The following is a 26590-nucleotide window of genomic DNA, read 5'->3' as shown; positions in this document are numbered from 1 at the left end:
GAGGATCCTGAAATACTTTGCATAGAGAAAATCAGGAGACTTAGAGCTCTTGAACTATTGATAATTTGTCATGGTTGTGTGAAGACTGGTTCCAGTACGGACCCAAACATACCTGAAGTAGCACTACCAAGGCCAAAGCATGAATGGGATGGTGAATTTTAAAAGGTTCAAGTTTACTGACAACAGTAACTAAACCACAGTAAATGACACTTCAATACTCAGAAATGAGGCACAAAATGATTTACTGAAATCAGTTGTAGCACAGACTCTAGGTAGGTCTTCATTCAAACATAAAACAAATTTAATCTGAATTTCCAGAAAATGGTGAAAAGTAAAACACGAGTGAAGCCGTGTGTCCCTCCACTGATGCTGTGTGAATATGAGTTGACTGGTTGACGGATATAAACAGCTGGTGGAGCTGATTCTCCAGTCGCTGCCATTAAACCACTGCAGAAGAAGAGGACACAACTAGGTTCAATTTTAATATTCTTTTTCAACCAACAAGGAATGAGCAGCACAAGACCCTTTTTCTGTTGTGATGATGCAAGAATACCTTTATTCAGTGGTCACCTTGAGTCAGTGAGCTTTCAGATCTGAGACGAGTCAAGTGATTGGACCCTTACAAACCTGCTAACTCTAATATTTCAAAATGTCAAGGTAAAGAAAATGAATCAGATGTTGTAGCAGCTTTAACTTTAAGAACCACTGATGTAGAAAACACAGTCCTGAAGAAACTGTAGCAGCATCAGCACCATGAGAACAGTCTTTCGTCTTTACATAGCACACACTACATGATATAATCTGCGGATTGTCAGTACCAACTGACCCAGACTGGAACAGACCAGCTGACCTGAAACAGACGGGGTCCAACTGACCCAGACTGTAATAGACCCGGGTGAGGCCCAAATCAGATTCATCATCGCAGATCCCAGGCCTGATGTGGGGCCGCATCTTTAGAGAGCTAACACCCTGCAGGTTTTAATATCTGATCGCAGTCCTGATAATAGAAAACTCATTAATATAAGTTAACCACATTAAAAGCAGGTGTTTAATGTGGGGGGAGGTTAAGAAATACATGTGGTAGATGAAAACAGATGGAAAAAGATGTGGCAGCGTCAGCTTTATTCTTGAGATTCCTGAGGGGAACTTTACAAACCACTGATGTAGAAAACACACAAACCTGAAGAAACTGCAGCAGCATTAATAATACTGATGTTTCATCTGACCCACCCTCCCCTACTGACAGAGGAGGAGCTGAACCCCCCCCCCCCACAGACAAAAACACACACACAGTCTGAGTGAATGGGGTATTTGTAACAGATCGACGAACGACAGCAGGATACACTGACAGAGACAGTCTCTTGCAATCTGTGGAGTTTTGTTTTCTTCGCTCAGCTGCAGCTGAGAGTTTATTTTCATTTAATCAATAGTCAGTCTAAGCTAATTACTGATCAAAATTCAGGGAACCTGCAGATCACCAAACAGAGGGGAGGACTCAGATCAGCAGCTGGACGGTAAGACCGCTGGTTTTTATCATTAGCTGTGAGTATTTAAATCCTGAACCAAACTCCACTGAAAAAATCACTGATTTAAACTGTGTGTGTGGAGTCAGTTATATTGAGTAATGTTTCAGTGCAGAATGTGAGGAAACAAACAGCTAAATGTGTTCATTAAAAATCAAACCGGCTGTGTTTTTCTCTTCAGTTTGTTTGGATGTTATTCACATGTTTTATCAGTTTACCGAAGCAGATTTAACAAGATAAACTGGAGGTTCATAATCAGATTAACGTGTTTGTCCCACAGAAAACACTGTAAATAAAATACAGATGGAAAATAAATTTTACAGTGTAGGAGATAAGATAATGTAAAGCACAGGAATAATAACCTGTTTTTAACAAAATGTTAGTGGATGTTGTCCATCAACAGAACTGGTAAATGCAGTGTTCCTGTTGTGTTATACTTGTTTATATTATGTTTGTTGTTTGTTTATTTCAGGTTACAAAAGTCAAAAAAAACCCCTCCATCGTTGGAAAGTTCGGACGGCATCTGTGTCTTCGGAGATGGAGTGTCTCTGTGTTCTGAGTGTGCTCAGTATGTTTGTCCTGTCGCTGTGGGAGGAGTCAGGCTGCAAGGCAATGACCCTGAACTCCATCCTCCTCCCTCAGGTGTCAGGAGGAGCAGCAGCAGCAGGAGGTGTCCTCTCCCACCACAGGAGAAGGAGGAGCTGGGTATGGAACCAGTTCTTCGTCCTGGAGGAGTACACCGGAGATGAGCCGCTGTACGTGGGGAAGGTACGAACAGTCAATTGATTAATTGATTTAAGTTTCATTAGAATGACAGGGTAATCATTCATTAAGTGTCTCTGTGTCTTTGTGTCTCTATGTCTCTCATCCTGATTTTGACTCTGACTCTCGCTGTTTTTTGTTCTGACTAATCTTTTAGACCAGAGTAACTAAATTCCGGCTGACATAAGAATCTTCTTCTAACAGCAGAGAGGACACATCAAATGATCCATCACATGACCAACAGCTTGAGTACAAACAGTCTGTTGTCATTGTTCAAGCTCCACAGAGAAACCAGGGTGGTGGTTCACATTTTAAAAAAGGGGACCAGAGCTGATCAGGGTCTCACACTGCTCAGCCTCTAAGGGAAAGCTTCTTTTAGGCTATTGAACAGAGAATTTGGGTGATTGCTTAACCTTAGATTCAGGAAGACAGATGTAGATTCTGGACCAGCTTTCGACTTTTGCTAGGATCCTGTAGGGGTTATGGGAGTTTGCCCATCCAGTCTAAATGTGTTTTGTGGACCCCTTGGGTATTTTGTCGGGGGTGCTGTGGGAGTAGGCGGTAGAAGGCCATTACTATGAGTCCTTCAGTTTTTGTATAATCAGAGTGAGAGCTGAGTCTGTGTTCTCAGCTGGAAGTCACAGCTTCTCAGTGGTTGTTGGACTCTACCAGGGTCGATCCTGTCACAGATTCACTTCGTGGGTTTCATGAACAGGATCTGAAGGTGCAGTCGAGGTGTGGAGAATGTCGGTATGGTGACCTCAGCATTGTATCTCGACTTTGGATGATGGATGGATAATCCAGAGTCACGGGGAGGTGGTCAGAGGTCAGAATGGATGTTGGACATCCAAAGCTTCAGACTTTGACAGCAGAGGCCAGGGTTCACATCCAGATTCCTGACTGTGGTTCAGCAGTACTCATTTTGCACTCTACATGTCAGGGAAAGATGGTGGTTTCAGGTATATGTAAATAAACATGTTGTGTCTGAAGTCATGGTGAAGTCTTCTGTATTACACTAGACCAGGATCTTTCTCTGGACCAAGATCCTTCTCTGGCCCAGGATCCTTATCTGGGCCAGGATCTTTCTCTAGACCAGGAACCTACTCTGGACCAGGATCTATTTCAGGGAGAGTACTGACCTGACAGACACGTTAATGAAGAACATTTCCTTCAAAATGTATCTCCTGTTGCAGATCAGTTGGACGTAAACCTGGTTTGTAGCAGAGCTGTTAATGTTTACTCAAATACCTTAGTGTTCTTCATCTGAAATCACTGACATTTGTCTGATTATCTTTGTGTGTGTGTGTGTGTGTGTGTGTGTGTGTGTGTGTGTGTGTGTGTGTGTGAGTGTGTTCTTTTGACCTGTACAGACCTCAGTTCTGATCTGGTCTCTGATTGAACAACACAACTGTTTATATTCTGTGAGATGTGACCTGTAGCCTGTAGCACACAAACACACACTCACTCATTGGTCTTTCTATAGTTGGGAGGACCTTTGTTCGCATAATGCATTCCCAAGCCCCTAAAAGTAACCTGAAACTGATTCTAACCTGAAACCTAAAACCAAGTCTGACCCCCCAAATAGCCCTTTGAAAAAGTGAGGACTGGCCAACATATCTACACAATGATGGTTCTAAGCAAAAACTTGTCTACACATCCATAGAAAGACATGTACACACACAGCCCTGTGGCATTCTGGGAGATGACTAAACACTGTTTGTCTTTTAGACGACGGCTGAACAGATTCAACCTGACAGATCACACTGAACCATAGTGTATGTGTGTGTGTGTGTGTGTGTGTGTGTGTGTGTGTGTGTGTGTGTGTGTGTGTGTGTGTGTGTGTGTGTGGTATGATAACAGTAGTATCACTGAACAGCTGTGTCTTACTGTAAATCATATATTAAACAACATGTGCCAGTTTGAATTGTTCCAGCCACCATGAACATGAACTGATCCCGGATCTGTCCAAAGTCCAGAATCTGCTGACTGAATAAACAAACTGATTCACATTCAGACCAGCTGACTCGTTGGACACCTTGAGTCAGTTTTGATATTCATGTGTTCGTCAGAAATCGAACTCTTGATCTCTCACTATTCTCTGCTATCCTTCACATCCTAATTTCTGACAGACATTGTTTAAACAACTTCATTTTTTAGATGTAGATCGAGCTTTAAATGAAAACCTTTTTTTTTATTATGATGGTGCTACTCAGTGATGGTGACATAAAACAGCAGATTTCCAATGGAAGTTCTGCATTGAATTTTTTTCAGTAAGAAAATTATATAATAAATAACATTAAACATGTAACTCTGACAGACCTGGAGCTTTTGAAGGTGGATTTTTCCTTTTTGGGAAAAGGTCTTTGTGCTAAGCTTAACTAAGCTAAACCTGTCCTCAACACACTCCATCTGAAACCTCTGACTCTGACAGTAGTAGGCTGACATCTGGCCTTTTTTCTCAGCTGACTTCCTCTGCTGGTTTAACTGGTTTCCTCTGGTTTAACTGGTTTACTGTGCTGATGGTTTAACTGGTTTCCTCTACTGGTTTAACTGGTTTCTGGTCCCCACAGCTCCACTCTGACGTGGATAAAGGTGACGGTCAGGTGAGGTACATCCTGATGGGAGAAGGAGCAATGTCCATCTTCACCATTGATGAGAACACAGGAGACATCCACGCCACAAAAAGGCTGGACCGAGAACAGCAGGCATACTACACCCTGAGAGCTCAGGCTCGAGACCGAAATACCAACCTACTGGTTGAACCTGAGTCTCAGTTCATCATCAAAGTCCAGGACATCAACGACAATGAGCCCAAGTTCCTTAACGGACCATACACCGCCAGAGTAGCTGAGAGGTCTCCTGTAGGTGAGTCTGAAACTAAAACAGGTCTGATCTGTCCCCTGAAGCACGATAATGTGCCCACCAGCTCTTCTTCCTGTTTGACTGAAAGTCCTTCCTGCTCACTCTGAGTCTGACTCAGATGAAAAGATAAAAGATTCTCAATAAAATCAAAATAAGACTATGAACATGAGGAATGTATGAAGTTCAGGGTGAAAGACATTTGTATTAATAGCAGACAGAAAGAATCTGTTCAGAGCTGAGTGTGTTTTTCTGAGTTTTGGATCAATTTCAGATGTTACAAGTTTTTAGACCCTGGAGAGTTTCCAGGAGGTTTCCAAGACCAGCTGACATTAAATTAACTGATCAGGAGCTCCAACTTGTCCCTATGTAAAATAATCGGGTTGTAGGTGGAAGTAAACAAGCCACATCACTGCTCAGTCAAGTCCTTAGTACAGTGTTTTTACTTTTTGACTGATTCTCATCAGAAATTAGTCCCAAACATGATGTAAAACCTGAAACGCCGATAAAATACCAGATAGAATCTAAAACACTTTTAAAGAAAACAGGCTAGTTTTAAAAGACATCTTTTAGTGAAAAAAATTCATGTGTATATCAGTTTCGAAACCAGAGCCACAGATAAACAAATATGGCAGTCCTGTGTACAGAAACTTATTAAATATAAACGGAATAGAAACTGTTTGTTAAATGTGTGTGATGGCGTTTTTCAGCAGATTGTTCTCTGTGTTCATCATTGATCACTGTTCAGACATACTCTTAATGTGAAAATCAGAGATGAGATTGAACAGAAACAGACTTTTAATGTGAAAGTTTTATTTATTCGCGCAGTTTTTTTTTTTTAATCTAAATTTTTAACCCTTTAGTTTTTACTGCAAATGTTTTCATGTTTGTCTCGCGGAGTTTCAAATGGAGCAGCAGCAGAGTATCAGTGTGAATTCCTCAGTTTGTTAAATCAAGTATTCAGGTGTATTCCGGTGCGGTCAGGTTTGTAGAGATGTTGTGTTCAGGTGTGTTCGGGTGAATCATGAAGGTGTAATTTCTCTACAGGTACATCCGTGGTGACGGTGATGGCAACAGATGCTGACGATCCAACTTATGGAAACTCTGCCAGACTAGTTTACAGCATCCTGCAGGGTCAGCCATACTTCTCTGTGGAGGCAAAGACAGGTGAGAAAACACCTGAACAAACCTGAACACACCTGAACGCAACATCTGAACACAACACCTGAACACACCTGAACACATCTGAACACACTCATGCATTGAATGATATCATACTTAGTAATATGTCAGTCACAGGACACATTACTGCAGTACTTTTCCTTTTGATACTTTGAATACACTTTACTGATAATATAACTATACTGTCACTGTAGTGAGATTTTAAATACAGGATTTCTACTTATAATAAAGTATTTTTACACTGGTGCATTGTTGCTTTTACTTCATTAAAGTTTTGAGTACCTGTTCCACTGCTGGCTGTGATCCACCTGAACGCAAACTGTATGGGTTTAAAAGATTTGGGATTTTAAGCCTTAATCAAAATCAAGGAGTGTTAAGAAAAGGAAACTATAAATGTTTTATTTTTGTTTCCTCACAGACAAACAAATTGTGTCAGTCTGAATGATTCAGACTCAGAAACATTTAAACCTGTGATTGTTCAGACATTTGTGAACTGATCTGAACTCTGCTGTGATGTGTTCATTTCTCCCTCTTATATAAATCTGTTTACTGTGTTTACTCCCCCTCCTCCCTCCTCCTCCCTCCTCACCCTTTTTCTATCTGCAGACGTTAACCTGTAAATGATCCTGAAATATTTTTATGGTTTATAGCGAGTAGGGGAATTAACTCATCCTCCGCTGCAGGCAGACAGATCAGATTAGACAGACAGATCTGTGTGTGTGTGTGTGTGTGTGTGTGTGTGTGTGTGTGTGTGTGTGTGTGTGTGTGTGTGTGTGTTTATGTGCGCGCACGTGTGTGTGTGTGTGTGTGTGTGTGTGTGTGTGTGTGTGTGTTTGAGCGTGCAAGTGTATGTGTGCATATGTGCGTGTGTTTTGTCTGTGTTTCTGTGTGTATGTGAGAGAGAGAGGATTATTTCATTATGAACAGCTTCAGCCTCCTCTGCTCTAAATCGTCCATTTATTTAAGTGTTCTGTATAAACTGGTCTGATTAAGTCACATGACGTTCTCCTCTCTCACTTCAGACTTAAAAATGGCAGAGCTTCAGTTTCATGAATTTAAAGACTGATGTGTAAACTGATTTTATTTATGTGTAGCAGATTAGTTTTAAAATATTTAATGGACAAATATAATATGTTTGATCATCAACATCAAATAGGCTGAGTATTTTTTTTAAAGTTCATTATCTTTACTGAGCTGTTGTGTTGTCTGTAACACGACATTTTACGTCCAGCCACAGGTTTAAACAGCAACTGGAGAAAAGCTGTTTTCTGTCTCACTAAAATAAAAATCCAGGACATAATATCAAAATTGTTCTTGCACCATAAATTTTCAGTGATAGCTGAGTAAGACTTTTTTTAAAAAGCCCCACACACTGTCCATCACTTTTACTCACTTTATTAACCCAACATTTTGCTGCAAGCTACCAGTCGTAGTTCTCTTGGGATCCTGTTCGTCATGCCAATTTGTGATGGAAATCTTGCGAGCTGGCTAACCCGTTTTGGTACAAAGAAGCATTTATTGAAGCTTGATGCACCAAGGAGAATAGAGAGGAACAATGCAAGTGTAATGCCACCCAGTTCTGAAGGTTATCTTCCTTGCAGGGTGTATTTAAACCCAGACAAAACTTAGTACATGTCCAAATGAGGAAATTCTTCATTGGACCACAGCCCCTGTCCATAAATATATGAACATTCCATCGGGGACTAAATCCTAAACAATAAATCACATTCACCTAATCCAGATTGTATATTTCATTCAATACTTTCCCAAGGCAAGATAGTCGATCCCAGAGCTGAAGGGGCCCCTGTGTTATTACTGTTCACCTACTCGACCAGAGGCTTGATTTATCATTTCTTTACGACTTTGGTTGCTATGGCAACTGCTACTGGGTCTTTGCCAGCTTGACTCTATCAGTATCTTCAGAGCTATCCTTGAGACAGACAATAAACTTTTGCTTTTAGGGCTTACTTGTAAGGAAACACTGCCTAATACTACCTGAAGACCTAAAGAAGGAAAGATTCCTTCACAAATCTGAACGTAATCTTTACATGTTTAGATCCAGTGTTACTGTGTTTCTTGAATGTGAGAGTTTGTTTAAATTTGTAAAACAATTTTTCTCTGCAGAAAGTTTAAATTTTAAAGCGTTTCAGAGTGTAAATGTTAAAGCGTCTCAGTATATAAATGTTAAAGTGTATCAGTGTTTCAGTGCGTAAATGTTAAAGTGTCTAAGTGTGTAAACGTCAAAGCGTCTCAGTGTCTCAGTGTGTAAACGTTAAAGCGTCTCCGTGTGTAGATGTTAAAGTGCAGCTCAGTGTTTCAGTTATCCGGGGAAAACTGAGACTTTACTAAACGAAGCTGTAGCGGCTCAGTGAGGGTCGGAGCTGTGTGACAGGGAAGTGAAGAAGACGACCTGTAGTCCTCTCTAACTGTCTCTGTGATCCATCAGTTTAAATGTGGAGATATCTGATCACAGCAGAGCAGCTGTCAGGACTCTGATGGTAAAATACAGATGTTATTAATCTGTTTTGTTGTTAATATAAAAAGAGATTTACCTGTTTTCATGTTGTTCAGGTGTTTGACTGGAGAGACTCAACTAAAACCACCTGGAGACTATGTCAGTGTGGACAAGGATCGTTAGACAGCTTAGTGTAGATGTGGTCTGTGACTCTGAGTCTGACCTGTCCTGCAGGTGTGGTGCGTACAGCTCTGCCTGACATGGATCGGGAGGTGCAAGACCATTACCTGTTGGTCATCCAGGCCAAAGACATGATTGGTCAGCTGGGAGGTCTGTCCGGAACCACCTCCTTTACTGTGACGCTGACCGATGTCAACGACAACCCACCTCGCTTCCCCCGCAGTGAGTCTGACTTCTGACTTTTAATTAGGACACACCACCAGACCATCAGGCCACCACACCCTCAGACCACCAGGACCCCTGAGAGTTCAGGTTGTCAGCTTGTTTTTGCTAGCTTGTCTAATCACAGATTTGTGAGAGGATTCAGAATCAGCACCACGAAAGTCCAGTACTGACATTTCTTGTTTGACGTCATTTCAACTTCTTAATGCTGAGCACAAGTACAGTCAGGTGCTGATAGTACAGACAGATTAATAAATGTGTGTTTTCTCAAATCTGAGTATTGATCATGAGAGGTGAACTGAGCATGCTCAGAGCCCACTGACACCCTGCAGAACTCATGGTTATATATATATATAGGTGCTGGGGATACTTCTGGTAAATCTTATAAACATACCAACACCGGAGGTCTCACCAGAGATAAGACCATCTTAGTGAAGGCTGGTGGGCTCTGAGCATGCTCAGATTATCTCTCTGTGAGCGTTCAACACACAGATCTCGAGTTCATCTCCACTGTGTCAACAAACAAACGCCTTTTCATGTACTCCCAGCGGGCCTCACCTTCTACTCCTAAAATACTCCAAAACAAATGTATGTTTGTGGCCCACAGGTTTGAGGCTTCGATTAACCATCATCTCCGGTTTGAATCGAGGACCTCTTATGAATGAAATCACCAGACCGGTTCACCTGTCCATGACAACACAAAGGTGTTGGGCTGAACAAACAACCTCATGATGATTTACCTGTTGTTAAGAGTCAAACAGTCCTGGAGTAAACATGTTTGCCCTCAGGGGGCCGCTGCAAGAAATATCATGGAGTCATTAAAATATAAAGGGTGCATCATCTGGAGAGCAGGACACTGTTTGAAAACATCTGTGGGCTTGAATTGAATATCTCACCCACCTGTACCTGCCTGTCGACCTGCATGCACCTGCATATACTTATACTTGCATGTGTATGTGTACTTGTACAAACCTGTGTACCTGTCTCCTACAGAGAGTTACCAATTCAGTGTTCCAGAGTCTGTAGTAGTGTCAACTGTGGTCGCTAAGATCAAAGCTCTGGATCTGGATATTGGTCCAAACGCTGAGATGGACTACAGGATCCTGGACGGAGACGGACAGGGAACCTTCAGGATCCTCACTGATCCAAATACACAGGAAGGACTGGTCATCCTGCACAAGGTACTTGTTTATTGCCAGTAAGGACTAGACATGCTAAAGAAGGTTAGTGGGCTGGTCTCTTTATAGAAGATACCCGTCTCTTTCCAGTAAGGGCTGGTCAACATACAGAAGGTACTGATTGCTCTGCAACAGTTAGTGATCTAATTGTAGCAGGTACTGGTTTCCTTGTAGCATGTACTGGTTTCCTTGTAGCAAGTACTGGTTTCAGTTTAGAAGGTACTGATTTACTACGGGTTTCCTTGTAAAAGGTACTGGTTTCCATGTAGCAGGTACTGGAAGTTATTGGTGACCAATTTTTTACCAGAGATCACACACGTTTGCCTCTTATTATGAAAAAATATTCTTGTTTTGGGTCTGAAGTGTTTCCTCTGTGTTTTTAATTCCTTCATCCAGATGTTAAACTGATTCAGAGGTTTTTAATTACCAACCCCCTTATTCGGAGTCCAGTTCTCAGAACATCTGCAGGTCTAAACTCTGTGTGATCATTGCATTAGTCTGCGAAGCTCTGTATTATATTAGTTTTTCTGTCAGTCCCAGAGGAGAGTCCTCTGCTGCTGAACAGCTGCTGACAACACTCACAGTTTTAAATTTAGATGGATGTCAGTGTTGCAAACACAAAATGATCTGTTATTTTTGCTTCCAGGGGGAAATCCTCTGTGCTCAGTTTTAATGAATCCTGATAATAGATTTTTGGTAAGTCCTTTGAAATCAGGCTTCAAGAGGTAAACATGTCTCCATGGTGAGATAATAGGATTGAAAACAGAAAAGATTTATTTTCTTAGAAGCACCAGACACTCAGGTGTTACTGTCAGACCTTCAGATGATGGGATCATGTCTTTAGCGTTTGATGTTGTGTTGGAGTCTAATAAATTAATTTAGCTGGAAATACTCCATAACATCAGTTTTCCTCTCCTAACTCCAGACACTGGACTTTGAGACCAAGTCCAGCTACACTTTGCGCGTCGAGGCATCCAATCGTTATGTGGACACCCATTTCCTGTCTGTGGGTCCGTTCAGCGACATGGCGACGGTTCGTCTGCTGGTGGAAAACGTGGACGAGCCTCCAGTATTCTCCTTTTCTGTCAGTCAGATGGTGATCTCTGAGGCAGCTGCAGTAGGAACTGATGTGGGATCAGTTTCAGCTCACGACCCCGACGCCACCAACAGTCCTGTCAGGTATGACAGATCAGTTTACTCAGATATACTAAATCTCTCTGTAACTGCCTGCATCCGTCTGTCGTTAATTGTCTGTAACTCTCCATAACTGTCTGTATCTGTCTGTCTCTGTCTGTACATGTCTGTCTGTCTGTAATTGACTGTCTGTAACTGTCTGTAACTGTTTGTCTGTCTCTGTCTGTACATGTCTGTCTGTCTGTAATTGACTGTCTGTAACTGTAACTGTCTCTAACTTTCTTGCTATATGTAACTGTCTGTCTTTAACTAGATGTGACTGTCCTACTGTACTTGTATGTAACTGTCTCCCTTTAACCATCTGTAAATGTCTGTGCCTGGCTGTAACTGCCTGTCGACCTGTACCTGTCTGTCTGTTTGTAACTGTCTGTAGCTGTCTGTAAATGTCTGTTTGTCTTTAACTGTCTGTGACTGCCTTTCAGCATGTACCTGTCTGTTTGTAACTCTGTCTGAATATAATTGTCTGTAACTGTCTGTCTGTCTGTAACTGTCTTTCTTTCTGTATCTGTCTATACCTATCTGTAACTTTCTGTAACTGTTACTGTCTGTAACTGTCCTTTTATCTGTAACTGTCTATAAATGTGACTGCCTGTAACTGTCTGTATGTCTCTCTGTAACTGTCTGTAACATTTTGTATGTCTGTAACTGTAACTGTCTGTAACTGTCTGTAACTGTCTGTCTTTCTTCAACTGCCTGTTATTCTCTGTCTGTCTGTAACTGTCTGTAACTGTCTGTCTGTATGTAATTATCTATAACTGTCTTTTCATAACTGTCTATAACTTTCAGTCTGTAACTGTCTGTAACTCTCGGTCTGTAATTTTCTGTCTGAATGTAATCTGTAATGGTCTGTAACTGTCTGTGACTCTCTGTCTGTAATGGTCTGTAACTGTCTGTGACTGTCTGTCTGTACGTAATTGTCTATAACTGTCTTTTCATAACTGTCTGTAACTTTTCTTTCTGTCTGTGTAAAACTCTCTCTCTGGTCTTTTTCTGTCTGAATGTAATCTGTAATGGTCTGTAACTGTCTGTGACTCTCTGTCTGTAACGGTCTGAAACTGTCTGTGACTGTCTTTAACCATCTGTCTGTCTGTAACTGTCTGCCTGTATGTAATTGTCTATGAATGCCTGTAACTGTCTGTCTGTCTGTCTGTAACTGTCTGTAACGTTTTGTCTGTCTGCAACTGTCTGTCTGTCTGTAACTGTAACTGTCTGTCTGTAACTGTCTTACTTTCTCTATCTGTCTGTATCTGTCTGCCTGTCTGTGACTGCCTGTAACTGTCTGTATGTCTCTCTGTAACTGTCTGTAACATTTTGTATGTCTGTAACTGTAACTGTCTGTAACTGTCTGTAACTGTCTGTCTTTCTTCAACTGCCTGTTATTCTCTGTCTGTCTGTAACTGTCTGTAACTGTCTGTCTGTATGTAATTATCTATAACTGTCTTTTCATAACTGTCTATAACTTTCAGTCTGTAACTGTCTGTAACTCTCGGTCTGTAATTTTCTGTCTGAATGTAATCTGTAATGGTCTGTAACTGTCTGTGACTCTATGTGACTGTCTGTCTGTAACTGTCCGTCTTTCTTTAACTACCGGTTACTCTCTGTCTGTATGTAATTGTCCATAACTGTCTTTTCATAACTGTCTGTTACTGTCTGTAACTCTCGGTCTGTAATTTTCTGTCTGTCTGTAACTGTCTGTAACTGTCCATCTTTCTTTAACTGCCTGTTACTCTCTGTCTGTCTGTAACTGTCTGTAACTGTCTGTCTGTACATAATTGTCTATAACTGTCTTTTCATAACTGTCTGTAACTTTTAGTCTGTAACTGTGTGTAACTCTCGGTCTGTAATTTTCTGTCTGAATGTAATCTGTAATGGTCTGTAACTGTCTGTGACTCTCTGTCTGTAACGGTCTGAAACTGTCTGTGAATGTCTGTAACTTTCTGTCTGTCTGTAACTGGCGGTCTGTGGCTGTCTGTAACTGTCTGGGACTTTTTGTGACTGTCTGTCTGTAGGTACTCCATAGACAGGAGGTCAGATGTGGATCGTTACTTTAACATTGACAGTAGCTCAGGTCTGATCAGAACAGACCGACCTCTGGACCGAGAGATCGTTGCTGTGCACAACATCACTGTCCTCGCCACAGAGAGCCGTAAGTCTAACTTTATTGTGACTTTAATAATGTGCTGGGTCATTATAGTGTGACGACTCCCTGTCTGTATCAGACGTACCTGACAGGTGTGTGTCTGTGTGTCAGTGGATCGTTCTCAGGTGGGGAAAGCTGTGGTTCTGGTTTCTGTGACGGACGTTAACGACAACCCTCCGAGATTCGCCATCGAGTACCAAATGTTCGTCTGTGAGAACACCAAACCTGGACAGGTAAATATCACCTGGGTGCTGTCTGTCACAGACTTCTTATTCTCTTCTTTACTGTATCATGTTTACTCTGCACTTTAATATTTGACATGTTAGTGTTTGAGTTTTTACTGTGAGGTTTGGTGTGAAAGTCAAAATCATTTTCAGGTTACCATCTGACTTTGTTTCATTTGATTTATTTAAAGCCCAATAATCACTTTGAAGTCAGCACAAATACAAAACAACCTGATAATTATCTTGTAAAAAATCCCTTTTACACAATATTTACTCAGACTGTTCATAAAAACAACAAACACAACATGACAACCATGTTACTGTATAAACAGACTGAATCTCTATTTTCAAATACAAAACGGCAATTTCTGATCGTTCCACCATATTTGTCAAAAATCTGTAAACTCAGATCTCTAAACAGATATAAACTCTTTTCTAATTAAATCTACAGTAAACATTAACATCCTTTTTTAAGTGTAATTCTTTTTATGCTCTTTTTTCAGGACAAAAGTAATAAAGCAGAAAAGGTAGCGGTGTGTTGGAGAAGTTGAGACATTTTAAATTTTGAGGGACATTCTTCCAAATTTTTTGGTCCAAAGATTGCTTGTCAGACATGGACTAAAAAATCATATTTTTGATTTCAATGTAAATTTGTGATTTTTTTTAATAACTAACTGAGATGATTTATCAGAGACAGTGTGGTACCTAAATGTAGTAATACTATTGTTCTGTGTTTTTCAGACACGTTTGGACCTACACCTCAAATTTTTTTTGTTTATATATTTTGCAGATGATGGAGCCTCAGTCATCAGAACAGTCAGACACTTTCACAGACACTGTGCAAAGCTGTGGACTGAACAACTCAAAGATTAAATTGATTTATGTGTTTAACATTATGCTCAAATTCATTATGAAATTAAATCAGTCATCAGCTTAATTGTTAGATTTCAATAGAAACATGGTGATAAAGTAAAGTACAATAAATGGTGATGCAGATGTTGATCTGCCTCAGTGTCATTGAACCAACTGCTGCTGTGGTGGTGGATTAAATTTTGGGTGGTATGGTCCATCGGCTGTGACCTCTGACCTCCATTTTACTACTGGGATAAATCCTTTGAGAGTTAGTGAGGGAGAAAGTGTCAGATCTTCTCTGAAATCTGTTGTAATCTGTTTCTGATCTTCATCCAAATGTCCCATCACTGGTGCACTAATCTGATCACATGACCAGGATCATAAAAACCCCAGTTCATAACAGTGCAGGCCAAAGTTGAATAAACGTAACTTTTCTACTGGTAATTTTGTGAGTTTGATAGAAATCGAGTTTACATTGGTACGTTCTGCTTCCAGAAAATAGCCATATCCTCCTTCTCTAAAGTCCAACACTGATTAAAGCTTTCACCTTCTCCTGCTCACTCAGCCTCTATATATCACCAGAAAAACTGTCAGCCGTATAGATGAAGCATTACAGCCTTAAAGAGTGTTAAACACTAATTAAGGGTTTGGAAAATGATAAATAGAGGAGAAAAAGACTGGAGAGGCTGATCAGAGCTGCAGAGATCTTCCAGAAATTACGAACACTGACGGCAGATTATGTGTTTTAAGAAATAATTTTCAATGATTGTCTGAGAGTCATTTTGTGAGCTGTCATGTTTTCTCTGTTTGACCTTTGACCTTCAGATCATTGAGACACTCAGCGCTGTGGACCGAGATGAACCAGAGCACGGACATCACTTCCTGTTCTCTCTGACCACCGAGGCTCCTGGGAATATCAACTTCACCCTGAGGGACAACAAAGGTAGAGTCCACCTCAAAAGGTCTACCTTAAATACTTAAATATAGCACAGGTAACGTCCCACTTAAAAGGTTTGCCTTAAATAATTCAGTTCAATTCAATTTTATTTATAATTTTATTGATAGAGCACCAAATCATAACACACATCATCTGAAGGCATTTTACAGACTCAGTTGGAGACCTGACAGTTTTATAGAGAGAAACCCAACAGTTCCATGAGCAAGTACTCATTGACAGTGGAGAGGAAAAATTCCCTTTAACAGGAAGAAACCTCTGACAGAACCGGACTCTGGGTGGTGGCCGTCTGCCTCGACCGGTTGGGTTGAGAGGAGAGAAATGGGGGAGAGAGGAGAAAGAGGGAGGAGGGGGAGGGGGAGAAAGAGAGACCAGGAACAGCTGTAGATACTGTTGTATTCAGGCACAGTCAGACTGGTTGTTAATATTAGTGACACTTATATGTGTAATAGTGTTATAAATGATAACAGCACCAATTATTAACAATAGCAATAATAACTTTAATAATGCTCGTTGAACAGTAGTGAATCTGGATCCTGCAGCTCCAGAGTCAGAATGAGGACAGGGAGGAAAAGCACAAACTACAGGAGAGAGAGGACACAAAGTTGATGACATGAAGTAGAGTGATATAAATGCTTGACGAGAGAGAGAGAGAAAAGAATAGAGAAGAAGTGCTCAGTGCATCATGGGACTTCCCCCAGCAGCCTCGGCCTATAGCAGCAGAACTAATGGATGGTTCAGGGCTCACCTGAGCCAGCCCAAACCAAAAGCTTTATCAAACATTTTAAGCCTCGTTTTAAATTTGGAAAGGGAGTTTGCCTCCTGGACCTAAACTGGAAGAAGGTTCCACAGTAGAGGAGCCTGATGACTAAAAGCTCTGCCCCCCATTCTACTTTTGGAGACTCTAGGACCCACAGATAAGCCTGCGTTCTGGTAGGGCAGTGTTCTACTGGGGTAATACGGTTCTATGAGCTCTTTAAGATGGGATGGTTCCTGACCATTAAGGGCTTTGTAGGTGACGAGGAGGATTTTAAATTCTCTTCTGGATTTTACAGGGAACCAATGCAGAGAAGGTAACACGGGAGAAATATGGTCTCTTTTCGTAGTTCCTGTCAGTACTGGTGCTGCAGCTTTCTGGATCAGCTGGAGCGTATTTAAAGCTTTGCTGGGGCAGCCTGATAATAAGGAATTGCAATAATCCAGCCTAGAAGTAACAAAAGCATGGACTAGTTTTTTTAGCATCTTTTCGAGACAGGATGTTTATAATCTTCACATGTGCAGGTGGAAGAAGGCTGTCCTAGAGACTTGTTTTATTTGTGAGACAAAGGACATGTCCTGGTCAAAATGACTCCAAGGTTCCTTACAGTCAAACAGGAGGCCAAGGTTATACCATCCAAAGTAATTATATGATTATTTAATGTTTTTCTGAACTTTTTAGGGCCAAGTACAATAACTTCAGTTTTGTCTGAATTTAGAAGTAAAAATTATAGATCATCCAGGACTTTATGTCATAAGACAGGCATTAAGGTTGACTACCTGATTACTTTCATCTGGCTTCATAGATAAATACAGCGGGGTGTCATCTGCATAGCAATGGAAATTTATGTGTTGCTTCCTGATAATATTGCCTAAAAGAAGCATATATAGGGTGAAAAGTACCGGTCCCAGCACAGAACCCTGTGGAATCCCATCAGTAACTTTTGTGTCTCATCGTTAACATGAACAAACTTGAATCTATTCAATAAATATGATTTAAAACAGCCTACTTGGGTTCCTTTAATCCCAATCCCATGTTCCAGTCCAGATGTATGTATGCCCCTGTGGGGGGTACAGGGGCATAGGTCTATAATTGGCTAAAACATCTGGATCAAGAGTAGGCTGTTTAAGAAGAGGTTTAATTACTGCAGCTTTAAAAGCCTGTTGTACATAGCCTGTTAATAAAGATACATTGATCAGATCTAATATGGGAGTGTTAATTAAAGGTAAAGCATCCTTGAACAGCCTTGTTGGAATTGATTTTAAAAGACAAATTGATCGTTTAGATGAAGAAACTGTTGAACTGAGTTCAGAGAGATCTACAGGAGAGAAGCAGTCTATAGATAAATCACGCGTTACAGTCGATTCCAAGGCCCTGAACTAGCAAATACATCTGTGTCAGCTGCAGGAAGGAGGTGATGAACTCTTTCTCTGAGAGTTACATTTTTACTTGTGAAGAAGCTCATGAACTCGTCACTACTAAGAGTGGAAGGAATACATTGATCAATAGAGCTATGACTCTTTTTCAGCCTCGGTACAGTGCTGAAAAGAAACCTGGGGTTATTCTTATTTTCTTCTATTAATGATGAATAATAGGTGGTTCTGGCATTACAGAGGGCTTTTCCATATGTTATTAGACTAATTTTACAGGCAAGGTGAAATTACACCTATTGTAATGAAATTTTTCCCAAATGCTGTGTAGTCCATTATTGTAAACTCAATCATTACTAAAAAAGGGTCAGACAAACGAGGATTTTAGGGAAATATTAAATATTAAATGTTTGGTTTATATGTCATATGTCAGAACAAGATTGAGGGCGTGATTAAAACATTGAGTGGGTTCATTTACATGTTGAGAAAAGCCAGTTGAGTCTAAAAGTGAATTAAATGCAGAACTAAGACTGATGCTGTCAACATGTACATGAGTGTTGAAATCACCCACTATAATGACTTTATCTGTACTGAGCACTAACTCAGATGAATCTCTGAGAAATCAGCTAAATTCTGAATAAGGTGCAGGTGGATGATATATAGGAACTACAAGAACTGTTTTTTGTGTTTCCCATCTTGGGTGTGAAAGACTAAGGAACAAAGCCTTCAAATGAGTTATAGCTAAGTTCAGGTTTAGGGTTGATTAATAAGCAGGAGTGGGAAATCGCTGCAACCCCTCCTCCTCGGCCTGTGCTACGAGGGATGTCAGAATTAATATGAGCAAGGGCCGTTGATTCATTCAGACTAACATATCTTTCTTCCTGCAACCAGGTTTCAGTAATACAGAATAAATCAATGTGATGATCAGTTACCAAATCATTGACTAATACTGATTTAGATAACAGAGATCATTTAATAGTCCACATTTATCAGTCCTTGTTTTTAGACAGCTCTAAGGAAACTGCAGAGAAGTGTGTAAGACTACAACTTTGCCTCCTCGTCTCAACTCGGGGATGTCACATGTTGGCTTTCTAATAAACTGCCAGATTTCATCCAACATGGAATGTATGCTGTTTCTCCTAATAGACCAGGTCTTACCCAGAAAGTCCGCCAGTTATCTACAAAGCCCACATCGTTTGCAGGACACCACCTCAACAGCCAGCGGTTGAATGATGGCATGCAGCTACATGTCATCACTGGTCATATGAGGCAGCGGGACAGAGAAAACTACAGAGTCTGACGATGTCTTTGCATATGTACCAACATGAATAACAATCTTACCAAATCTACATTTATCCGTAGCCAGTAGTTTTAAATAGGATTCAATGTTGACTGAATAGATCTGGCTATGGTCGTTGGTGTCGCTCACTTCACATTTCTCAAGATAGAGCTGCCAATAACCAGAGCTGGTTTCTCAGCGATTGTTTGACAAAAATAGCAAAATAACTGGGTAAAGGCAGAGCAGCAAAACACGCTACCAGTAACAGAAACACCAGCAACCAGAAATTACACCATACGAAATTCAATCACAAATCAATTGTGGTGTACAGAGGCAAATTTACAAATTACGTCACTGTCCAAATACTCATGTACCTGACCATATATTATCAACCAATTTATTATCATAGGGAGAGAGTGTTTGGACCCAACTTCTAACTGTCACAAGACTCTGTGGTTCACACAGGTGTAATGTGTGGGTGCTTAATGAGTTCCTCCAAACTGCCATTATCATTATTAAACCTGTAATAAATGTAGACAATTTAATGATTGTCTCCATGGATATCAGTATTTCTTAGGAGTAGTCATTTGCTGTTTTTTTATTTGGTTGAATTGTGATGTTATTTTGTGTCACCCCAACAGCGGACAGTAGACTTCACAAATATTAAATTTACAAGCAAAAACAGTGGTGTGGCATTTGTGGTCATCGAGTGCCTCCTATCAGTGCACTGGTGGCATTTCATGTCACTAAAAGAGATCAGATTATTAAACAAACAAGTGTTGTGGTAGTCACTTGTGTAGCTACACTCATAATTGTATGATTGCTGGCAATGCAGCACACTATAGTTATCGTCACTCTTTATTATTATTATTATTATTATTATTATTATCATTACTATTATTCCATCATAACTCATCCCTCAGCTTTGAGAAAACCCAGGCAAAATATATATCAAACGTGCAGTTAGATCGGGAATAGTGTGCTATTTTGGTGCTGATATGTGTAACAGTTAATTCTATAAGAATTTGTTCATGATGAAACATGATGAATATTTCAAAAACTATAAAGGCTACAAGATGAAAATTGGTGAAAAGCTTTTTCAAATTGTGCTGTCTATAGATTCAGTGTATGATGCTGAAGAGATTGATATAGACCACACCTATTTGAATCAAACTTTTTTTCCCGACATTTTGATTTTTTTGCTAGACATACTTTTGACTCCCTATCCTACATCCTTCATCCAAGCGTCACCAAACTTGGTACATAACATGTTTGGACAGCCCCACACATTGCCCACATGTTTGAATTGAGATATCATGTATTATTCTTCCATGATTTGCCAACAAACTTTTTTGGGTGTGGTCCAATAATATGTATCAATTCAAACCCCTATAACTCTTAAATGCTTTATCCAATGGCAACGAAATTTGGCTCAAGTGTAAAGACTTTGACCATGAAAAACACTAGAGAGTTTCATGTTGTTTTGCGAGTAGGGGGCAGTCGAGTGAAAAGACAAAAACTGCTTAATACAAATTGCTACTTCTCCCGGATAGTGATGGTTAGAAACATGGTTCCACTTTTAAATGTCAAGCATGAACGTCATATTAGCTTGTAAACAGCTTGTTGATATCTCTTATAATTCATGATTTATTAATTTGTCAATGAGTGCTTAAAACCAGCAATATCTCAAAAACTGTAACCGCTACAGAATTGAAACTTGGCAAACAGCTGGCCACTCGTGAAATGCACCACATAGTTGAAAACTGTTGCGATAGCATCACTGTGTGGACAGTTATTGATGCTGCAGCTGCAAGCAAGTTGCATAGCTGCAAGACCGCCTCTGCAGGTGCCAGCTATCCTGGGTATGCACCAAGCAGCAGGAACACCCAAAATTTCTCCAGAAATGTTCTACTTTCAATTATTTTCCATTGCTTCATGGCTTGACTAAGTCAAAAATTCCACCGATCTGTCACAACATTAAAACCATCTACCTGTTTTAATGTTGTGGCTGATTGGTGTGTAACACAGGTACAGTCCACCTTGAAAGGTCTACCTTAAATATTCATGCGTAACACGCAGTCCACCTTCAAAACAGAACTAATCATAAAGGTCTACTTTTAATCAAAGGCTCAGACCTAAAACAGCTAAACAAGACTGAATATTCTTTAGCTCACAAACAGCAATTTGTGAGACAAAATTCTTAACTCAAGGTCCACTTACTAGCTTTTTTTCTTGACCTTTTAGCCAACAGTATCTCTTTGGTAACAAAATAAACTTTATTGACTAAAAAAGACATTTTCATGTTGTTTTCCCCACAGTGGGCAAATAATCAGTTTTTTTTCTTTAACCTAAAATAAAACATAAAGGACCAAGAACAGAACCCTGAGGTACGTAGTCCCCATAGGGCCAGCTGGGAAAAAAAAAGAGCCTTGTGTAAATCTGTACTCTCTGTTTGAACTGTTTACACTGTTTGTACTGTTTGTACTCTCCATGGAGTCACAATCCGTGCCCACGGTTTCGCAATCCATGCCCACAGATTTGTAAAGCAAAAGTACAGATTTACACATGGCTCTTTTTTTTTTCTCAGCTGATCCTAGGGGGCTCCGTCCACACTATCACTGTGACGCTCATCTTCTGTGTCTGCTGGATGTGGGGGTAATGAGCTGCTTGATGACATATTTTATAAGCTGATATGAAAGACTGACTTAATCATATGAATATATAAGTCAGTCTTTTCTCTCTAAATTGACACAACACTGATATTTCAGCATAAAGTCATTTGCTGTTGTCTCTGCAAGGTGTTAAACCCTCAGAAATCCTCAGTTTCTTTAAAAAAAATGAAAGAAAATCAGTTAGCACTCTAACTGATTTGCTAGAATTATAATTATTATATAATTAACTAAATATATAATTATAAATATATAAAGTTACAAAATATGACAAATACTGTATATTGATATATTGTTAATTTCTCAGTCGAGCCCCCACATCTGAACTGGTCCTCTCAGCTCAGGTGATTTTTTCTTTTAAATTCCTGCAGGTACTTCTATGTGCTGACATGACTCAGGTGTTTCATCCTGTCTTCACCTGTCTGTCCTCAGACAACACGGCGTCCATCCTGACTCGGCATGGTGGTTTCCTGCAACGGGATCAGTTGGTTCACTTTCTGACTGTGGTGATTTCAGATGGCGGCAATCCGTCTCTCAGCAGCACCAACACACTGTCCGTCACCGTCTGTGACTGTGACCTCGAGGGACATCGACGCTCTTGCAGCTGGGGTGCGTCACCGCTGCTGGTGGTCAGACTGAGCACTGCTGCCACCGCTGCCGTCCTCACCTGTGTCCTTACACTGCTGGGTATGACTCTAGAGATGACAGCAATAACCTGCAGTCTTGATTGCAACCACCTAATATTCCCTTACAATCACCCACAGTCATGATAGCAATATATTTCTGATTAATAAAAGGTAAAAACAAAACAAAAAAATTTTCCTTTAATTCAGTTCTCAGCTCAGCACAAGAGTGTAAGCATGCTCTGAAGTTTCATAGTCTTCACTGTAAAACAGTCGCTCAGGTTCAGGCTGGAGTCTTACAAAATTTCACCACCAAGTGTCTTCAGAGTTGTCTTACAGCCTTTAGATGCTATAACCTTTTATGTACTGCTGTAGCAAAGCTTGTGTTAGCTAATTGTTGTTAGCTTTACCTTCACAGCGTTGGTAGTTTGACTGTACCACTTCCTGTTTCCTCAGGTGCTGTCATGGTAATGGTTGCCATCAGACACAGGAGGAGGGAGCCTCTGAGGATGAACGATGAGCGAGACATTCGTGAGAACATTGTCCGTTATGATGATGAAGGTGGAGGTGAGGAGGACACCGAGGCCTTTGACATGTTCACTCTGAGACACCTGAACCAAACAAATAAAACCCGCCGAGACCCCGACATCCACCCGCCAGGACTCCCCAGAACACCAGAGTCCCGGGCAGGGAAAAACCTGCTGTTCAAGGAGTTCATCGGGGACAGACTGCAGGAGGCAGACCTGGACCTGACAGCTCCCCCCTACGATTCTTTGCAGACCTACGCCTTCGAAGGCAGCGGGTCAGCTGCTGAGTCACTCAGCTCATTAAACTCATTAGACTCGTTAAATTCGTTAAACTTTTTAGAGTCTGAGCAGAACTACAACTTCCTGAGAGAGTGGGGGCCGAGGTTCAGGAAGCTGGCAGACCTCTACGGACACAACGAGGGAGGGGGGTTGCCTCAGAGTCCTCAATCTGCAGGGACCAGAGAAGACTACAGGAGGCGCTGTGACAGGTGTGTTGAACCAGCAGGTACAGGTCGCATGGTTAATGTGGGGACTATCTGTTTTCATCCGTCACCTGTATCTGATTTGCCTGAGCCGGATCTGGAACAGGATCGAATCTAATTCAGGATTAGATGTGGATAGGATCAGAGTCAAGCCTCAGACCAGCAACTCTGGGGTTGCTGCCTTGCCCCTGATACCCAACATGCATTTCTGTGGTGTTGGAGGATAAGGGAACACAAACTCAGTCAGATCAGACATTTTTAAAACAAAGGATCCTCCCTCAAGTTTGCCATTTTTGTAGTCCAAACAGAAACAGAATTATTCAGTGTTTCTGAAAACAAAGTCAGGAGAGTGTCACTTCATGTGACACTGTTGTGGTTCTTTTACAGGTTAATCTGTTGTATGTGGTCTAACTGGTTCATTTGGTTTATCTTGTGGTTCTGGTGGTTCTCAAAGTAAAACCTCCTCAGACCCACTGAATTCAGATCTGTTCTTGGTTTAACTCAGAAAACCGGTCAATAATATTACAATAATTTGAATTTTGATTTTTAAAGAGGTCAAAACTTCTGCAACACTTTTAGAATAAAGAAAAACTTTGCTTCTACTCTACAATATGGATTATTGATTGTGGATCCAAATGTGTCTATAAGCAGGAGGTCAGATTGAAACAGCTGCTTGACAATCTTCATCATCATGAAAATGTGCATGAAACTTAATGTTTTAACCTTTTAAACAAAATGTTTTAATTTTTTTCATATTAAAAGCTGAAACCTCCTCAAACACTCAGACCATGGTGTCACATGGTCTGTGATTTCACGGGTGTCTGGAGAGATATTCAGGAATGGGCATGATGCTGGTTTGTGGATCTGAAAGCTCCAAAGACAAACAGCATAAGATGGTTTCTGATGTTTTAGTCTCTGGCAGTCAGAAAGGAAAAGAAGACATAGACTAAGTAAATCCACCAGCTAACACCCTGAAACACTGCTCGGTAACCACAAACTCACCAAGAACACCAACTGTCACATGATCTTCTACCAAAATAAACATGGGGCATTTGAGCAAAAAGGGACAAAATGGGAGGAAAAAACTCAGAGTTTGGTGGGACCCTGGATGGGGGGTGTGGAGGACTGTAGAGCCTACGGTAGGACCTGGAACTGAGCGAACCAAGCTGTTTATTTACCTGTATGTCTCCCTTCGGCAACACACAGGTGACATCATCAGTGACCAACGACGGTCACAGATATCAAACACGATTTAAAAAATTTGTAGGAGATGGACTGAAGACCAGAGTCTTTACATATCACACACTATAGGATTTTATCTAGAGACTGTCAGTACCAACTTACCCAGACTGGAACAGACTGGAACAGACCGATTGACCCGAGTGACCCAAAATGGACCAGTCCGACTGACCAAGACTGGAACAGACCCAGACCCTGACTGAAACAGACCAGCTGACCAAGACTGTCTTTATGCTCAAGGCTGAAGTAAACAAAACTCACAGGCACTGACAGAACCAACACAGATTGACAAACATAAACTTCGCCTGAGTCTGAATCCAAAAGGTAAAGATTCTGTTTGTGTCTCTGTCATCTGATAACCCTGTAAACAGGTTATATTAAAGTTTTTCACAGTGTCACCACCTGCTGCTGTTTGATTATCAGCTGCTAGAGATTGAACACCTGACAACTCATGAGTCACCTGACCTCTGTTTTACCTGGTTAACTATGTAACAGGCAGTACGTCAACAAACAGAACTCAGCCACTGTTTACCGCTCAGGTAAATATGGTACTACTATGAATACGACGTCCACAAATAATAATAATAACTACAACAGCAAGAAGTATAATATAAAAATGGGTTTGAATAGAGAGAGGCTAAGTGGAGAGTGGTAACTTATTGTCTGAACCAGTGTAAAAACACAAAAGCGATGTGTGTTGACTTTAACGCTGGTGTCCTCCTAAATCACGGGGGTAGCAGTTGCTTCCAGTTGTAAACATTTTAAAGTGTAACAAACAACCTGTTAGCCCACTTGAACACTTTAACGCAGGGTTATTTTATGTCTTTACTTGTTTTAAGCGCATATTTTAAGGTGCATACGCATTTGCGTGAACCCTGCCTGCTGGCTTGCCACAGGTAAAGGAGCCGGGGCCCGGGCAGAGCTGAGGTGTGACCGGCTGAGACAGCTCACGGTAAATCATCTGTTTTATCTGAGCTGTTTACAGATCTGATTTTTCTGTAATAAAACCAAACCTCCATCTCTTTGTCTTTTAGATGTAATAGTTTTATTTTCTTATATTATTCTAAGTTTTATTTTAACTGTGTGTTCAGAGCTTTCTTACAGCGCTGATGTTTATAGAACAAAAAATCTATAGAAAATAAAAGTTGTGAAAATAAAATGACTCTGAGTTTCTTTTTTTAATATTGTAATTATTATACCTGTGATGCATGTTGACATGAGATGTGTAAAGGATTCATACTACTGAGTTTTATACAAAGGCATGGTTATTACAACTGTTGAGGAATTGTCTATGACAATAAAGACAACTTAGCAAGGCTATGTCTTTCCAGTGAGTTTAATTTCATTTCAAATTCAAATTCAATGTCATGTTAAGTGTCTGAGTATTTTGAAAAGTGCAATAAATGAAATGTATTATTATTATTATCATTATTATTAGCATGCTATACATGGACAATTTGAATAAACAAAGAAAAACAACACTCACTGAATATGTTACAGACTGAGTCACTTTACGAATAAAAGAGGTGAAAAATTTTCATCAGTTGTCAAGTTTATCTTTCAAAGATGGTCCAGGTGTTTGCAGGTGAGTTGATAATTTCCTCACCTTGTTGGAGTATTTCTAGTTGTGATTATCCAAAAAGAGGTGAATTTCTGATCAGTTCTGATTGATTATCTGGGAATCGTGATTAGTTCTGATTGATTATGTGAGAATCAAACATGTCTGTTCAGACATTCTGTGGGCTATAAAGGCAACATGTTAAAACCTTGGAATAAAGATTTAATCTAATCAGACAGAACAGGATGAATGTATCTGAATCATGTCATCATCGAATCTTTAATCCAGTCTGCCTTCACCTGGACAGAGGATCCTTAGTCTCCAGTTCCAGCGCTGATCTCTACCTGTTTTTTAGATTTA

General features: G+C 40.5%; 1 protein-coding gene across 2 annotated transcripts; it reads left to right on the top strand.

Annotated features, from left to right (window-relative positions):
• Positions 1-1338: 1338 nt before the first annotated feature.
• LOC120800597 (cadherin-7-like) lies at positions 1339-25941 on the top strand. Of its 2 annotated transcripts, XM_040146807.1 has the most exons (12): positions 1339-1514; positions 1996-2291; positions 4856-5150; positions 6192-6311; positions 9016-9183; positions 10177-10364; positions 11287-11540; positions 13565-13701; positions 13807-13928; positions 15597-15714; positions 22234-22488; positions 22881-25941. In XM_040146807.1, exons 2-12 carry the CDS (start codon positions 2061-2063, stop codon positions 23549-23551), a joined length of 2559 nt encoding a protein of 852 aa, XP_040002741.1. In that variant the 5' UTR covers positions 1339-1514; positions 1996-2060; the 3' UTR covers positions 23552-25941. The 2 variants fall into 2 exon arrangements, with proteins under 2 accessions (XP_040002741.1, XP_040002742.1); XM_040146808.1 differs by lacking the exons at positions 22234-22488; positions 22881-25941 and adding an exon at positions 19000-19292.
• The last annotated feature ends 649 nt before the right edge of the window (positions 25942-26590 follow it).

The sequence above is a fragment of the Xiphias gladius genome, chromosome 15 (genome assembly GCF_016859285.1).
Source record: "Xiphias gladius isolate SHS-SW01 ecotype Sanya breed wild chromosome 15, ASM1685928v1, whole genome shotgun sequence".
Lineage (NCBI taxonomy): Eukaryota > Metazoa > Chordata > Actinopteri > Istiophoriformes > Xiphiidae > Xiphias > Xiphias gladius.
Note: the sequence above shows the minus strand (reverse complement) of the source record. Positions and strands in the feature narration are given on the sequence as shown.